Source organism: Piliocolobus tephrosceles, chromosome 2 (genome assembly GCF_002776525.5).
Source record: "Piliocolobus tephrosceles isolate RC106 chromosome 2, ASM277652v3, whole genome shotgun sequence".
NCBI lineage: Eukaryota > Metazoa > Chordata > Mammalia > Primates > Cercopithecidae > Piliocolobus > Piliocolobus tephrosceles.
Window position 1 is genome coordinate 152,035,409 of NC_045435.1, and position 18,946 is coordinate 152,054,354.

Genomic DNA, 18,946 nt, shown 5'->3' on the forward strand with positions numbered 1-18,946 from the left:
CATTCTCACGCTTTCTCCACGTGCAAGTCCAGCTCACCCATCGCCACTCACCGCAGCCCCCAGCTGCCCACCCCTTCCAGCCCTTCCGGTCCCTCACCCAGCTCCTTAGTCTTGCCCTGGCAAAGGGAGGCGTCCGCGCTCCACTTCCACGTGCGAGTCCGGGGCCGTTCCCCACCTCCCGCCGCCACCTCCGCCCCGGGCTCCGCCCACCACGCCTGAGGCGCGCGCCTGGGAGCCGGGACACCTGGCCGCCCTCCCCCGGCCCGCGCCCCTGCCGACTCCCCCGCCCCGCCCGCGCCGCGGCTCCGCGCCCACCCTTGCGGCTTCCTCCGCCCGCCCCTCCCTCCGCGGGAGGCGGGGGGCACCAGCGAGCGCGGCGGCGTGGCCAATGGGCGCTCGGCTTACTCTGGCCTCTCCCCCGCGCGGCCGCCAATCGCGGCGGGCGGTGGTGGTAATATTGTGGAGTTTGGATGCCGCCGCTGCCGCGGGCTGGAACGGCGCGGCCGCGGGGGCTGCCAGGGTATTTCGGGAAGGGGGCGTGAGGAGGCGGCGGCGGCAGCGGCGGGCAGGGCTGCTCCAGGAGGCAGCAAAGAAAGGAAGGAAGAGGGCGGGGAGTCTTCAGAGGAGGAGGCGGGACCGGCCGCGCTTCTCACCTCTCGGCGGCGGCGGCGGCGGCGGCGGCGGCGGGCGGCCGGGGAGGCGGTACCGCCCCCTGCCCGCGGTCTTCTCAGCGCAGTCGGCCGCCGACCCGCTGGTCCCGGGCAGCGGCCAAGGCTACTAGGGCGGGAGCGGTGGGCCGGGCGGCGGCGGCGGAGGCGGCGGAGGCTGGAGTGGGCGCGGAGGCGACCGCCATGGCGTTCCTCAAACTCCGCGACCAGGTAGGTGAGGGGCTGCAGGGCGGGATCGCGCCGTCCGGGAAGGAAAGGAAACTGGGCGGACCGGCGGGGTGGACCGCCTGGGTGCCCGCTCGGCGGGGTGGTTGCGAGGGAAACGGAGGTCCTGCCCCGGGGACCGGCGCGAGGCGGCGGGCCGGGGTCCGCGGGCGACACGCCTGTCAGAGCCGCCGGGGCCCGGGTGAAGCCCACGTGTCGCCGGGGGTCTAGCGGCTGCAGCAAGAGGGGCGGGTTCCACGCTCACCGCCCTCGCGTCGAGGGAGCTGCCAGGCAAGCGCTTCCTCTTTCCTGCCAGGTGAGGCTCGGGCCTAACAGGTGGCTTCCCGCTGCCGGGCGGGAGCGGTGCTGGCGGCCGTGACCCAGGGTCACGACCTTGTTCTGTTTGCTTGGCTGAGTAGTGCGAGGGACTCTCTCTCCGGGTTAAAGGCAATTGATTCCGCTTAACCACTAGTTACTCAATTCAAGTTTCCAGACTTGTTTTCTTTTGACATTTTGTGCACCATTTTGTTACTTTTCTTGACTTAGGAAGAGCTGGTCAAAGAATACCTGTGCCAAAAAGACTTGTAACTCTCTGGAACTGAAAAAGTACTTTGTATCCAGTAACGAAATCGCAACTGTATCTGAATGATTGGTACACCTAAACATTTGTAAAGATCCGGACGCTGCCAAACATTTTTACCCTCTTTTAAGGAAAAGGAAAATTAATGTGTGACATTTACACATTGGTTTGTCACAGCACACTTACTAGTGTTGAGAACTTATTTTTGCCATTTGTTTTCCTGAACGGAAGATGTTGAACAGATTTGAAGGGAAAATAACTTGCATGTTTTGGGCAACTATTTTGAAAGTGAGCACCCCGTTTGAAAAAAACACTGGGGAAGAACCTGAGACGTATATTTTATATTACTTAGTAAATATTACACCTTCAATTCTGTAACTGAGTAATATCAAGAATTCTCATTTCTTAAGTGAATTTTATTTTATGTTTAGGCTGATCGCTGACCTTATGTATCATTTGGTATCGGAATGGTCTTGCCTGGTGTTAACATCAGGGCATGATACTTTGAAAAAGTCTACAGTTGAGTCAATACAGTTTATAGCTTGTATTTCACATTATACAACTGTTCTGTCCTATAAGAGACCCACTAGCCACATGTAGCAATTTAATTAAAATTAAACCAATTTCCTTAGTTTTGCTAGCCACGTTTTAAGTGCTCAGTAGTCACATGTAGCTATTGGCTATTGTACTGAATAGGACAGACATAGAACATTTATCTCATTTCAGATAGTTCTACTGGACAGCAGTGTTAAGAGAATAGCAGGTCAAGCACAGTTACAGCAGAAACCATTTCTGCTAATTCCAGTACAGGCCGTGCATCTTACACTGTTAACAGTGTGAAACTCGAGGTCTGAGTTTTCCAGTACCGCACTTTGTGCTTCCATTGTTAGTGGTTGAAGTAATGACTGATCGATGTTTTCCTTTGTTTCTAGTCCTGCATTTTTGAAAAAGTTGTTGTGATTTAGATTACTGTGTGCATTAGAAATTTGGTGAACTTTTAGGAGAGCCTCATATTTGATTCACCATCAGGTTTTAACAGAAACAGGATTGTGTTAAGCAAAGGTGCAACTGGATTTTATTTTGGAATTGCAATTGTGAGAAAATTGTGATGCCATTCCAGTCTTATGTATATCCATTAATATTCAGTGGTAATATTGAGCTTTAAGATGCCACTTGCGGACAGACATGGTGGCTCACACCTGTAATCCCAACACTTTGGGAGGCCGAGGCGGGCGGATCTCTTGAGGTCATGAGTTCAAGACCAGCCTGGCCAACATGGTGAAACGTCATTTCTCTTAAAAATACAAAAATTAGTCGGGTGTGGTGGCACACACCTGTAATCCCAGCTACTCTGGAGGCTGCAGCAGGAGAATCGATTGAACCCAGGAGACGGAGGTTGCAGTCAGCAGAGGTCGTGCCGCTGCACTCCAGCCTGGGTGACAGAGCGAGACCCCATCCCCCCAAAAAATAAAAACAGTCACCTGTAAGCTTAATGGTTCGGGGAGAAAGAACATTGAGGTTTACCTCTAAACTACTAAGTAATTGGCTCATCTGGTCTCTCTTTTGGAAGACTTTGAGAAATAAGTTTGGTTTTGCCTAATTTAAAGGGAATAGCTGTTTTTAGAGGTCATCTTATATGTTGATGTTTTATTAGCCATTGGAAATGATGGTAAAAATGAAATGGAAAGCAAATACTCTTATACTTTCCCATCTACAGGAAAAGCAGATCAGCTAGATTATTTTGTTTGTAGTAATGGAGAAGATACAGATAAGGACATACAGATTTGTAAAGCTGAATGGTACTTGCCATAGCTTTTAGCTCAAAAGCCTTATATACACTTGACATAGGAAGTAGTAGAATGTACTTTTCTAGGTCTATTTCGCTATTCACCTTGTATTTTGTTTTCTTCTGGCTTTGTAAAATACAGTTTAATACATATAAGCTACAAATGCAAAGGGGTTGTTTTTCTTTGTACATTTAAGCATCATGAGGGTTTTAGATGGTTTAAACATAAAATCAGTAAGTAAAGCAATTTGTTCTTATAAAGCCGATCGATTTGAATAAGAATTTTCTCTCATTTTGTGCCACCACCTAATTATGGGGGTAGGAAGTTATTACTGCATTACTTTCTGACTATGAGTGGATTAAAATGATTTTTAATTGTAAACCGAAAATAATTTGTTTTCTGTTTATAAAAATGGACACATTTTTTCCTTGAATTTCACTTTAGTTTGAATAAATTTGTGACAATTGCAGGGTTTTTTTCCAACAGATGTCAGTGTTACGGTTTTTATTCTTGCAGTTGGTATGTTAAAATGTAACCATCCATTATTACATTTTAATTTACCAGCAGTACAGCCTAATAAGAAGGGTAGAAGGTCATTGTTTAGGGATCACAGACTCACAGCCAGTAAGCTAAACGGTAATTGACATTGGGCTTCAGTGTTTAGAAGACAATAGGGAGTAGTGGACATCATGGCAAATAGGGACAAGTATGTTAGTGCTGCCTAGCTCCAAGCCATTGTTGCAGTGCTGGTGTGCCTAGCATTTTTATAACTCCATTTTTTTGGGGGGGAAGCCAGAAATCCAGATTGCTAGACAAAACCTCTCTCCACAGGTATTTGTAAACGTTGACAAGTCGATAGCTACTGTTGACAACAATTAATGCTTCGGTTTTAAAAAGGGACTAGTAAGGAGCCAGTTTATATGCTGGTTTAGATCAGTTAGAAAAAACAACACTACAAAATAAGATTCCCATTAAATACAGTTTTCTTCTAGATAAAACAGCCAGCGTGCTCAAAACACGCCTTAAAAATAGAAATAAAGCTTACATGTCATAAAGTTCACCCTCTTAATCAAGGGTACAGTTGAGTGGTTTTTAGTATGTTCAAACGGTGCGACCATTATCGCCCTCCAATTCCAAAATATTTTTATCATTGCCAAAAAGAAACCCCATACCGATTAGCTGTTACTCTCTATTTTCCCCTTCTCCCAGTCCTGGCAGCCACTAATCTACTTTCTGTCTCGGAATGTGCCTATTCTGGATATCTCAGATAAATGGAATCATACAGTATGTGGCCTTTTGTGTCTCATTCACTTAGCATATTTTTAAGGTTCGTCCATGTTGTAGCGTGAATCTGTTAGACATAAACTTCTGTATCATGTTTAGGAAGCCTAAAAAAAAGTTCCTGTATTCAGGTTATCTCACTGCCTTCTGTAGTATGCATATGTGTAATCTGGGATAGTATTTATTTCTGTTTTTGGAATTTGTTTTATGAACTTTGTTTGCAGTAGTACTAAAGGGTAATAACTTTTACATTTGGATCATTTGTGTGTAGGAGCCATCTTTGTGTGCTCCCTTATGGGTTTATGGTGAGGGTTGATATGTTTAAGGTGTTGGGATTTTTTTGTTTGTTTTTTTAAACAGGGTTGACATATATCAGTGAGAAAGGTGTTGGATGGAGGTAAGTAACTTAACCAGTATTTTGGATAGTTAATAAGTTCTTATTTGATGAAGTACACACTAAGAGTGGAGTATTGTTTGATCTTTGAGGAAAAAAAACACAAAAAAATGATGGTTCTTGGGAAATCTTGTAATAGGGTGTACAGAATGCATGAAATACCTGAAGAAGAACACTGATGCCCAGATATTCAGGTACTGTATGTAGCAGGTGTCTTCCTGTTTTGTTTGTTGTTGTTGTTGTTTTTGAGACAGAGTCTCGCTCTGTCACCAGGCTGGAGTGCAGTGGTGCAATCTTGGCTCACTGCAACCTCTGCCTCCCTGGTTCAAGCAGTTCTGCCTCAGCCTCCCTAGTAGCTGGGACTACAGGCGCCCATCACCACACCCAGCTAATTTTTGTATTTTGGGTAGATACGGGTTTCACTCTGTTGGCCAGGATGGTCTCAGTCTCGTGACCTCATGATCCGCCTGCCTCGGCCTCCCAAAATGCTGGGATTACAGGCATGAGCCACCACGCCTGGCGTGTCTTCCTGTTTTGTGCTGGAGATGACAGGACACAAGGGTGAAGAAGGTACTGTCTCTACTCTTACAGATCTTAGAAGAGGGGGAAAAACACACATAGATGTAAGATGAGATACATCACGTGAAGAGGCTTATAGAGGCTGAAGGAAAACATATAGAGCATATTATTTGAAAATGTAACATACAGTTCAAAAACAAGTTCTGTGTTTCCTCACTTTTTGGATACCTTTTGTGATACAAAATGGAACCTGGTGAGCTCCATAAGAGGTACAGATAACATGTTTCAGAATTCAAAAGGATCAGATAATCTGATTGTAAGTAGAGGGAAACCCTCATGGCAGGGGAGGTATTTTAGGTTCACCAGAAGTATTTGTGGTTATTGAAAGTAAGCATTGTCTGGCCTTGTGCGGTGGCTCAAGCCTGTAATCCCAGCACTTTGGGAGGCCGAGATGGGCGGATCACAAGGTCAGGAGATCGAGACCATCCTGGCTAACATGGTGAAACCCCATCTCTACTAAAAATACAAAAAATTAGCCGGGTGTGGTAGTGGGCGCCTGTAGTCCCAGCTACTCGGGAGGCTGAGGCAGGAGAATGGCATGAACCCAGGAGGCGGAGCTTGCAGTGAGCCAAGATCACACCACTGCACTCCAGCCTGGGTGACAGAGCAAAGACTCCGTCTCAAAAAAAAAAAAAAAAAAGAAGAAAGTAAGCAGTTGTCAATGGAAGCAACGAGAGGGAACTGTGAAGGCAAGCTAGGAAGGGTGGTTGGGATAATGAGGATATAGTCTTGATTGGGGTGTGTAGTTGGAAAAGATAGAAGATAAATTAGCTAAGTTAACAGTGACTACATTAAGTACTTTGAATCCCAGGCTGAGAAGTTTGGACTTCATTGGTAAGTGATGGGCCATTTGAGCTGGGCCTCCTTAAAATAGGGCCTGTGAAGGTTTTGGCAAGAATGTGCAGGTGTGTATTTTACTCGAGGATTCATAACTTTATTAGATCCTCAGAGGGGCCTGTGATCACTGAAAGTTAGATAACCATTACAAGTTTTGGAAGAATAGATTACAAAAGGCAGACAAACAGGGACACCCAAGACCAGTTAGGTAGCTACTGCTGTTAATCAGAACATATATAAAATATTTTAGTACAGATCGAGAACATTAAGTACTAAGCAAAAGTTTGAATGAGAGTGAGTATATCTTAAAATATTTCTCATAGCTATATTAATGACCTGTTTGTATCTACAATTGAGAATGTCTTGGATTTGTATGATTATTGGTAATTTTTTGGTTACATAGTTCTGCTAGGGTAAATTCAAATTATGAAAATGCAATTAAACATTGATTATGGGGCTGGGCATGGTGGCTCATGCCTATAATCCCGGCACTTTGGGAGGCCGAGGTGGGCGGATCACAATGTCAGGAGATTGAGACCATCCTGGCTAACACGGTGAAACCCCTGTCTCTATTAAAAATACAAAAAATTAGCCAGACGTGGTGGCAGGGGCCTGTAGTCCCAGCTACTCGGGAGGCTGAGGCAGGCGAATGGCGTAAACCCGGGAGGTGGAGCTTGCAGTGAGCTGAGATCCGGCCACTGCACTCCAGCCTGGGCGACAGAGTGAGACTCCGTCTCAAAAAAAAAAAAAAAAAAAAGAAAAGAAGAAAAAAAAGAAAAAAAGAAAAAAAAACATTAATTATGGTAGTTAAAGAGCAGATAACCCAAATAGTTAGATTTGGGATGCATTAAGTTTTTCAGCATTTTGTCTTATTTCATTTTTAATTTTCTAGTCTAATGTAAAATTTATATTGAGTGAACGTACTCATTCTGGGCTGGAGTGAGATGCCCATGGAAAATACCCTGTACTTGGAGGTTCAGGCTTAGGTCTTCTGTTTTGAATAATGCATCCTATGGGCAGTTCACATTGTATCAAATCAGTCACAAAGTTATACTTTAGATTTAAAGCCAAAATTAATGAAATTACTAGTTAACTTAAAACAGTAATGTTTTAAACTGTTACTGGGATATTGTATACGATGTAAAGTTGAAATGGTTTAATATTTCAAATATCTTGGGTTTAATTTCCATTCCCATCCCTCATCCTCAATTCTTAGTTACGCTATTAAGTGATTCATCCACCCTCCTTATGCAATACTGATTTAAAAAAAAAGTTACCAGGATTCTTCTATGTGTATGCTGATTGGCTTACATAGTAGAGTCTGGATAGAATTATTACGCCTATTAACTTTTGTGAAAAGCCTACTTTTGCCTAGTCAATTTAAGTTGACATTCTTATTGGTAAGGGTTTACTCATCTGGATTTATCTATTTATAAATTTAAAGGTATGTATTTTCTATTCCTGAGGATTTGAGGCCAAAGATAATATTAAAACATCTAGCACAAGACAGTTAAAATACTTTAAAAAGGCAATTGAATAGAGAAATACTTGTTTCAGAAGCTTAGAATAAGAGTGGGTACAGAGAAGCATTACATTTATTTCCTGTTACCAAAAATACTAAAGAAATACAGGTTTTATAATAAGGAAGCATAAATTAGTATAGAGAGACAGCCTTTTCTCTTTAACAATTTCTGTATTAAAAAGTTTGATCTTTTTTATATTTTAACCAGCATTATTGAGATGTAATTCACACGCAAACTTAAATTGTACAATTCATTGTTTTTTAATATATTCACAAAGCTGTGCAAGTACCACCAAAATCAACTTTAGAACGTTTTATGACAAAAACAAACCCCTTACCCCTAAACTATCAACCCCCAAACCTCCATTCTTGCTAGCTTCTTGACAACAACTATTCTGCCTCTGTAGACTTTTCCTGTTTCACTTAGTGTGTTTTCAGGGTTCATCCACTTTGTAGCAAGTATTGGCATTTATTTTTAATTGCTGAATAGTATTTCATTGTATGGATATACCACATTTTCTTTATCTACTCATCAGTTAATGGACATTTGTGTTTACATTTTTTGGTTATTATGAATAATGCTGATACAAACATTTGTGTACAAGATTTTATGTAGACATAAGTTGTCATTTCTCTGGGATATAGGAATGGAATCATTGGGTAATATGGTAACTCTGTATTTAGTCTTTTGAGGAACTGCTGTTCTGTTTTCTAGAGTGACTGCACCATTTTACATTCCCAGCAGTGTATGAGCATTCCAGTTTCTCCACATCCTCAATACTACTCATTATTGTCTGTCTTAAATTATAGCCATCCTAGTGTGTCTGAAGTCGTATCTCTTCTTTTTCTTTTTATTTTTTTTGACACAGGGTCTCACTTTGTCACTCAGGTTGGAGTGCAGTGGCATGATCATGGCTCACTGCAGCTTCAACCTTCTGGGCTCAAGTTATCCTCCTGCCTCAGCGCCCCAAGTAGCTGGGACTACAGGTACATGCCACTATGCACAGCTAATTTTTTTATTTTGGCAGAGATGGGTTTTGACCATGTTGCCCAGGCTGGCCTTGAACTTATGAGCTTAAGTGATGTGTGGCTCTCCACCTCCCCAGCCTCCCAGAGTGCTAGGATTACAGGTGTGAGCCACTGCACCTAGCCATGAAGTAGTATCTTACTGCAGTCTTGATGGCTAATGATGTTGAGCATCTTTTCATGTACATATTGGCCATTTGTGTGTCCTTTTTGGAGAAGTATTTATTTGTGATAAGTATATAGGAAAAAAAAACCCAGTTTCTCTTAGTGTAATCTGACTACTAAGAATGCTGTTGTGAGCAAATGTGTCACATTTCAGTTTCCCCCCACATACCAAGGAAGCAACCAGTTCTTCAGCAAATTCTCCAGTGTACACCAGCTAGATGTCCTCTCATTCAGTTCAGTTCTAACACTGTCTACCTGTAGATATTGTCAGATCCACAAGTGCAGTCCCACAAGACTGCCTCCATTTCAGATGCCAGTTGCAAGCCCCAAGTTGTTTTACTTGGGCTTCTGATGACTGGCTATAAATTGGAGTTCCCATGACCCCCTCCTTGGGTTTGATTAATTTGGTGGAGCAGTTCACAGAACTCAGGGAAAATCTTATTTTTACTTATTTATTCTAAAGGATGTTACAAAACGATACAGGTGGAAGAAATACGTAGGGTGAAGTATGGCAGAAACAGTAGAAGCTTCCATACCCTCTCTGGGGATGCCATTGTCCGTCCAGGAATCTCCATGTGTTCAGCCCAGAAGCCCCCTGAACCCAACAGAAGAGAAGACAGAGACGGTAGGCGAAAAGGCCATGTAAAGATGGAGGCAAAGGTTGGAGTCATGCGGTTCTGAGCCAGTGAACTTCGGGAGCCCAGATGCTGGAAAAGGCAAGGAAGGACTTTCCCTTAGTGTTCAGAAGGTCACCTTGATTTCAGACTAGTACTCTCCACAACTGTGGGAGAATACATTTACGTTTTTTAAGCTACCAAATTTATGGTCATTTGTTAGCCCTAGGGAACTAACACAAGCAAAAGTTTTAGCTCTTACATTTAGGGCTGTGATCCATTTTGATTTGTTTTGTATATGCTATGAAGTAGGATTTCAACTTCTATACACACACACACACACACACACACACATATATTTTATTGCGTGTAGATACCCAGTTGTCCCAGTGCCATTTGTTGAAAAAACTAATCTTTCCCCCATTGAATTGTCTTGGCATCTGTATCATGAATCAGTTGACTGTAAATGCGAGAGTTTATTTCCGGGCTCTCAGTTCTATTCCATTGGTCTATATGTCTGTCCCCATGCCAGTACCATGCTGTCTTGATAACTATAGCTTTGTAGTGTACAGAGTCAGAGATCTCTTTCAACCCTGCTTTAACCTCTTACTGGGCTTTTCAGCTGAGTCTGGAAACCACATTGACACCAGGCAGATTAACAAGAGAAAAACATACAAATTTAGTACGTTTTCCATATACATGGTGATCTTCACAAGAGATTGAATTCTGAAAAAGTGTCCAAAGCAAGATGCTTTTATACTTTTTAGACTAAGAATGATAAATTTGAGAAAAAAAGGATAGAACAAAGAAAATCTGGCTGGGGCAGGCAATTTTCTAGGGGAGTAACTAGGAGATATATTGGGGAGGGGTGTGAAACAGGTAGAAGATAAGGATTACTTCCTTAAGAATATTTATTCAGGTCCGTTGTAGCTTCCAATTCCAAGTCTCTGGAAGTAAGGGTTATTTTTCTCTCCCTGGTATGGTGAGGGTACCCCTCCTAGGGGAATCTTTATGTCTTGCCATGTGTGGGAAGAGACAGGTTAGCTCCCCTGTCTTTGTAGGAAACTACAATTTCTCTAATGTTTTCAACTCAAAATATTCACTGTACCAATCTGACTTATATCTTGGGATGACAAACCCTTCACTCCTTCAGTAGTAAGCTTGAAATTGGGAAGTGCAAGTCTTCCAAGTTTGTTTTTGTTTTTCAAGATTTTGGCTTTTATGAGTCACTTGCCTTCCCATATTTTAGCATCCATGGGTCAATGTCTGCCAAAAAGACAGTTGCAATTTCAATAGGTATTGCATTGAATCAATAGATCAATTTGGGAAATATTGCCAACTTGATAATAAGTCTTTCCATGAACATGGGATGCTTTCCATTTATTAAGGTTCCTTAATCTCGTCATATCTTACAGTTTTAAGAGTACAAGTTTTGGATTTTGTTAAATTTCTAAGGTTTTTAAATGCTGTTGTGTATGGAATTTTCTTATTTTTAGATTGTTTATTGGTAATGTATAGAAATACAAGTGATTTTATATATTGCTCTTGAATCGTACAACTTTGTTGAACTTTCTTATTAGCTAGAGAAAGTTAATGTTTTTTAGTGGCTAGAGATAATTTGCTATGACTAGAGATAATTTTACTTTTTTCTTTCCAGTCTTATTTCTTGTTTACTTGCCCAGACTAGAATCTCCAGTACAATGTTCAGTAGAAGTGGTGAGAGTAGACATCCTTATCTTGTTTGTGATCTTTCATCAGTAATATGATGTAGCTGTTGGTTTTTCATAGACGGTTTTTATTAGGTTGAGGAAGTTCCTTCCTATTTCTAGTTTGTTGATTGTTAGCTGCTGCTGTTTTTTTTTTCTAGATAAGGTCTCACTTTGTCACGCAGGCTATAGTGCAGTGGTGTGACATGGCTTACTTGCATCCTCAACCTCCTGGGCTCAAGCGATTCTGCCACCTCAGCCTTCTGAGTAGGTGGGACCACAGGCATGCACCACTATGCCTGGCTAATTTTTAAATTTTTTTGTAGAGATGGGTCTCCCCCTGTTGCCCAGTCTTCAGCTTTTGGGCTCAAGTGGTCCTCCTACCTTGGCTTCCCAAAGCACTGGGATTACAGGCATGAGCCACTGTGTTCAGCCATTGTTAGCTTCTTAAACATGGTTTAAGTACTAGCCCCTGTCTTGGGCAATGAGCTATTTGGGTATAATGAAAGTTTAGGAAAGAAAAATCCCCTGGTTTTAACCAAGATCACATTCTTGTCAGAGCTTCTTCATTCTTAAGACTTCCAAATACTGTTTCTTTAATGGTGATTCCCAAATTTGTGGCTCTGGTTTTGAGTTTTCACCTAAGTTTGAAATCCCCCATGATCCAATCACCTCCCACCAGGTCCCACCTCCAACACTGGGGATTATAACTAGACATGAGATTTAGGCAGGGACACAAATCAAAATCATATCACTATTTTAAGAATAACTTACAATGCATTTCTTCAAAATAACAGATCACCTATTATTAAATGAGTGGATTAACTGTTACATAACATATACACAATCTTCCAGAACATTTCTAAAGTGCATATATTCCATATTACATTTATCCCTCTTGACTGACTTCTCAATTGGGAAATACTCCAACTAGGTTCCCTCTTTGCCCCTACTACGGCATCAAATGAGAATGTCTAAAAGTTGTAGCTCCTTGGCTTTATCTGTTGATGTTTCTTGATTCCAGACATCTCTATTTGAATCATTCAGGTTCTTACAGACATGCTAGTTTCTAACTACCTGCCTATACCTTGGATTAGGCTGCTTATTAGATCTACTTGACTAATACCACACTTGCTCTTCTATCTGGTTTCAGCTCCACTGCTCACCCAGATGCTGAAGTCTGCTTATACATCCCTTAAAAGCCAGCTGTTGTTAACCTTCATGTATTAGTCCACTCTCACACTGCTATAAATAACTACCTGAGACTGGGTAATTTACAAAGAAAAGAGGTTTAATTGACTCACAGTTCCACAGGCTTAGTAAGAAGTACGACTTAAGAAACTTAGAATCACAGTGGAGGGCAAAGGGGAAGCAAGCACATCTTAATATGGCGGAGCAGGAAGTGGGGGGACGTGCCACACACTTTAAACCATTGCGTCTCGTGAAAACTCGCTCACTATCAAGGGAACAGCAAGGGGGAAATCCACCCCAACAATCCAATAGCCTCTCACTAGTCCCCTCCTCTGACATGTGGAGATTAAAATTTGAGATGAGATTTGGGTGGGGACACAGAGCCAAACCATATCATTCCACACCTCGCCACTCCCAAATCTTGTGTCCTTTTCACGTTTCAAAACCAATCATACCTTTCCAATAGTCCCCCAAAATCTTAACTCGTTCCAGCATTAACTCAGAAGTTTCCTGAGGCTTCGCTGTTTCCTGTACAACCTGCAAAACTATGAGCCAATTAAACCTCTTTTCTTTATAAATTACCCAGTTTTACATATTTCTTTATAGCAGTGTGAGAACCAACTAATACAAATAGAGTCCCTTAATAAAACAAATTCTCATTCAGTTAATCTTTTATTATAAAACTGAATTTCTGTATATCATCTTGACTTAAATTTAAGTGCAGTGACTGTTTAACTATTACAGATTATCAATACAGAGATTATTTTGCATGTCTTGGTGTATTGGTTTTAGAACCTCCTATGTTTTAACTAATAAATTATTGCTTTTAATGTCACTAATCAACCTGTTCGTATTTTTGTCTCCTTAATAACAATATTCTACCTTATAAGCCTTCCAGATCCATTATAAAATCACATGAACCCTTTACCTGCTCACTTTCTTGTGTCCTTACCTCCTTGGAGCCTTAGTTTTGAAATTGAGATTTTTTTTTTTCCTCTGACCACAACTTCTTTCATTGTCGGTTCTCCCATGTCTTTACCTACAATGAATCTGAACTCAGCTGTATTGGAACCTACTTCATCTAATCTGTTTGGTTCCCTTTGGCCACAAACTGACCTCTTGAGAAGTCTTGACCTTGTGATTTGAGCAGTATTATTTATAATAGTGTTTTCTGAAGTAGGTACAGTTTTTACTACCGGTGTATTTTTTGAGATTTTGTTTGGGTGACCAGTCTACTTTAATTACTAGATATTGATTGATACTTCTTTGCTCCCAGTCCAGAATCAGTCCAGACCGGGTGTTGTAGGCGTGATTATCCCATGCCTGCATTATTCTAGGCTATTTGAGGGTCTCCCAGCTCACTTCATATCAACTGTTACGGAGCTTTATTCTTCATTTTGTTCTCTTCAACACGCATCCCCTTTTTCTTCAACTATCACCTGCTCTACCCAGTTTTCATTTCTGCATTTCCACCTCAACCTCCCTTCCTTTAGCCCTTTTGGCCCAACTTTTTAATCCTTAACTCCTAATTTATACACACTTTCAGTCTTCTCCTTTTCATCTCCATCTTCTGCCTCTTGCAACTTGCCAACATTGCTTTCGTATTGATACCCTTGCTTATTATAAATTGTTTTATTTCTACACTTTGATTTCTGCCTCTTTTTTTTTTTCTTTCTTATTTTTGGCTCAAACTATCTTACTGTACTCTTAATTCTATCTTTATCTGAAATTTAGATGTATTGTTTATCTCTTACTTGTATTCATTTTTTACCCATTGCTTTCTTATTGATACCTTTCCTTATTGTAAATTGTTTTATTTCTACACTTAAATTTCTGCCTCTCTATTTTTTTTTCTTTCTTTTGGCTAAAAGTATTCTTCTGTACTATTCAAAATTGAGGTGTATTGTTTATCTCTTATTTTTCATTTTTTTTTTTTTTTTTGCACTTCTCCCCCTGCCACTACATGTTGTTATATATTGGTGTCCGGATGGATGCTATTAAGATTCTGATGCTCAGATGGGGCAAAACCAGGTGATAGAGTTTGGATGTGTGTTCTTGCCCATATTTTGTGTTGACACGTAATCTTTAGTGTTGGGGTTGGGGTCTGTGAGAGGTGTTTGGATCATGGGGGCAGATTTCTCATGAATGGTTTAGCACCATCCCCTTGATGATATCCCTGTGATAGTGAGTTCTCGTGAGATCTGGTTGTTTAAAAGTGTGTAGCACCTCCCTGCTTGATCTCTCTTGCTCCTACTTTCACCATGTGTTGTGCCTGCTACCTCTTTGCCTTCCACGGTGATTGAAAGCTTCTTGAGGCCTCCCAGAAAGCAGATGCCACTATGATTCCTGTATAGCCTGCAAAAGTATGAGCCAATTAAACCTCTTATAAATCACCCAGTCTTGGGTATTTCTTTATAGCAAGGCAAGAACAGTCTAATATACCAGATAAGCAACACTCATTACATAATTTAGCCTTAACAAGGCTTGTTTCTGTCCCGGTGTGCTATATATAACAGTATAATTTTAAAAATCTTGTTTCCTTCAGTATAAAGCAGTAAATCAAAGTTGTTTGAGTTGAATTTCTTTGGTTTGTGAAAACATTCATTCCCATCAGCATATGTCAAGTTTAAATATTAATATATGTAATATTCCAAAAAAATTATTTATCTTTTGATAAATTTTTGTTTTTAAATTTTGTGGGTACACAGTAGGTGTATATGTTTATGGGTTACAGAAGCTATTTTGATACAGGCATGCAGTGCATATACTGACCATATCAGTGTAAATGGGGTATCCATCACCTCAAGCATTTGTGCTTTGTGTTACAGACAACCCAATTATGGTCTTTTAGTTACTTAAAAATGTTCATTTAAATTATTTTTGACTATAGTCACCCTGATGTGCTGCCAAATGCTAGGTCATATTCATTCTATTTTTTTGTACCCATTAACCCTCCCCCACCATCCCCCAAACTACCCTTCCCAGCCTCTGATAACCATCCTTCTACTCTCTGTCTCCATGAGTTCAATTGTTTTAATTTTTAGCTTCCACAAATAAGTGAGAACATGCAAACTTTGTCTTTTTGTGCCTGGCTTGTTTCACTGAACATAATTACCTTCAGTTCCATGTTGTTGCAAATGACAGACTGTGATTCTTTTTTATAGCTGAATAGTATGCATGTATGGACCATATATTCTTTATTTGTCTGTTAATGGACATTTAAGTTGCTTCCAAATCTTGGTTATCGTGAATAATAACCAAGGTTTTTATATATAATATGCGTATTATATATAAATTATTATAAATTATAAAAAATACAAAAATTATTTAAATATACACATTGTTATATATATAAATTATACACCATATATAACATGCATATAAATTATGTCTATATAATAACATGGGAGTGCAGATATCTCTTCGATACACTGATTTCCTTTCTTTGGGTTATACCAAGCAGTGGGATTGCTGGATCATACGGCAGCGCTATTTTTAGTTTTTGGAGGAGTCGCCGAACTGTTCTCCCTAGTGGTTGTACTAGTTTGCATTCCCACCAACAGTGTACAAGGGTTCCCTTTTCTCCACATCCTCTCCAGCGTTTATTATTGTCTGACGTTTGGCTAAAAGCCATTTTAACCGGGGTGAAATGGTTATAGTTTTGATTTGCTTTCTCTGATGCTCAGTGATACTGAGCTCCCTTTCATATACCTGTTTGCCATTTACATGTTTTCTTTTGAGAAATGCCTGTTCAGATCTTTTACTCATTTTTTTTTTTTTATTGGGTTATTTGGTTTTTTTCTGTACATTTGTTTGAGCTCCTTATATTCTCTGGTTATTAATCCCTTGTCAGAGAGGTAGTTTGCAAATATTTTCTCCTGTGGGTTGTCTTTTCACTTTGTTGATTATTTCCTTCGCTATGCAGAAGCTTTTTAACTTGATGTGACCCCATTTGTCCATATGTGCTTTGATTGCCTGTGCATGTGGGATATTAGCCAAGAAATCTTTGTCCAGTCAGTGTCCTGAAGAGTGTCCCAGATGTTTTCTTTCAGTAGTTTCACAGTTTGAGGTCTTAGATTTAAGTCTTTAAGCCATTTTGATTTGATTTTTGCATATGGCAAGAGGTAAGGGTCTTCATTCTTTTTTTTTTTTTTTTTCTTTTTTTGAGACCCAGTCTTGCTCTGTTGTCTAGACTGGAGTGCAGTGGCGCGATCTCGGCTCACTGCAACCTCTGCCTCCCAGGTTCAAGCAATTCTTTCTCAGCCTCTTGAGTAGCTGGGATTACAGGTGCGCGCCACCACGCCCGGCTAATTTTTGTATTTGTAGTAGAGACGGTGTTTTGCCAATTTTGCCCAGGCTTGTCTCGAACTCCTGACCTCAAGTGATCCACCTGTCTTGGCCTCCCAAAGTGCCGGGATTACAGGCGTGAGCCACCACACCAGGCCAGGAGTCTTCATTCTTTTGCATGTAGATATCCAGTTTTCCCAGCACCATTTATTGAAGAGACTACCCTTTCCCTAATGTGTGTTCTTGGCACATTTGTCAAAAATGAGTTCATCGTAGGTATGTGGATTTATCCCTGGGTTCTCTATTGTGTTCCACTGATCTGTGTGTCTTTTTATGCTAATACCATGCTGTTTTGGTTAGGATAGTTCAGTAGCATAATTTGAAGTCAGGTGATGTGATTCCTCCAGTTTGTTCTTTTTGCTTAGGATAGATTTGGCTATTCTGGGTTTTTTGTGGTTCCATATGAATGTTAGGATTTTTTTTTCTATTTCTGTGAAGAATGTCATTGCTATTTTGTCATTGGCACTGCATTAAATCTGTAGATTGCTGTTGGCAATGTGAACACTTTAATGATATTGATTCTTCCAATCCATGAACATGGAGTATCTTTCCATTTTTTGTGTGTCTTCATCAATTTTTTGCATCAGTGTTTTATATAATTTTCATTGTAGAGGTCTTTCACTTCTTTGGTTAATTCTTAGGTATTTTATTTATAGCTCTTATAAATGGAATTACTTTCTTGATTTCGTTTTCAGATTGTTTGCTGTTAGCATATAGAAGCGCTACTGAATATTGTATGTTGATTTTTGTATCTTGCAACTTTACTGAATTTATCAGTTCTAATAGTTTTTTTTTTGTGTGGAGTCTTTAGATTTTTTCAAATAAAAGATCGTATCATCTGCAAACAAGGATAATTTGACTTCTTCCTTTCCAGTTTGGATGCTCTTTATTTCTTTCTCTTGTCTGATTTCTCTAGGACTTCCAGTACTATGTTGAGTAACAGTGGTGACAGTAGACATCCTAGTTGTGGTCCAGATCTTTGAGGGCAGACTTTGTTTTTCACCATTCACTGTGATACTATCTATGGGTCTCTGGTATATGGTTTTCATTATGTTGAGGTATGTCTCTTCTGTATCTAGTTTTGTGAGATTTTTTATTATGAAGGGATGTTGAATTTTATCGAATGCTTTGTCAGCATCAGTTGACATGATTATATGGTTTTTGTCCTTCATTTTGCTGATATGATGTATCGTATTTATTGACTGCATGTGTTGAACCATCCTCGCATCCCTCGGGGGATAAATCCCACTTGGTCATGATGAATGATTTTTTTTAGTGTGTTGTTGAATTCGGTTTGCTAGTATTTTGTTGAAGATTTTTGAGTCAGTATCACTCAGTGATATTGGCCTATCGTTTTCCTTTTTTTTGTCTTTTAAATATGTCTTTGTCTGGTTCATGTATCATTTTATTATTCACCCTGCAGATGGAAATTTGACCCACTCTTCAGGTAGCCTTCTGTCTGAGCCACATTGATTCTGAAATGTGATTAGTTTATAGTTTTCATTGGTTTGGTGTTCCTGTGTGCTGAATCAACAAGTCAGAAAATCTTCCCTTTTACCCACTTTAGTTCTCTCCAGCTGCAATTCAGTTGTTTTCTGTTATGTTTTCTACAGCTAAGATCTTGAACAGCTGATCATCCTTTCAAGTTGTATTAAAAGAGCTGGTGATTGGTTAGATCAGTGGTTTTTTTTAACAGTTTATTGAGGTATAATTTCTATACAGTAAAATTCATAAAATGTCTTAAGAGTGCAATTTGGTTTTAGAAAATTTAAAGAATTTTGGACCCATCATTACAAATCAGTTTTAGAGTATTTTCATCACCCCAGAAAGATACCTTGTACCTACTTTGCAGTTACTCCTAGTCCCACCTCCGGCCCCAGGCCACCACTGAGTAATGGTTTTATTTTACAAACTTTTATGAACATTTTATATAAGTGGAGTCGTATTATATGTAATCATTTTTTGTCTTTTAAAAATTAGGTATAAATGTTGAGATTCATTCATGTTGTAATATGTATTAATTGGTTCTTCATTGCTGAATAGTA

At 40.3% G+C, this 18,946-nt stretch overlaps 1 protein-coding gene across 2 annotated transcripts in view; it reads left to right on the forward strand.

Moving 5' to 3' along the window:
* Positions 1–461: 461 nt before the first annotated feature.
* The window catches only part of ANKRD28 (ankyrin repeat domain 28), a 198,453-nt gene continuing 179,968 nt past the window's right edge, over positions 462–18,946 (forward strand). Inside the window, exon 1 of one of the 2 annotated variants that reach the window (XM_023207369.2) lies at positions 462–878. Coding sequence is in view for 1 of the 2 variants with exons in the window: in XM_023207368.2 (XP_023063136.1) it covers positions 852–878 (27 nt within the window). In the remaining variant the exon portion in view is untranslated. The remainder of the gene's footprint in view (positions 879–18,946) is intronic. The other variant, XM_023207368.2, reaches the window with a different exon arrangement.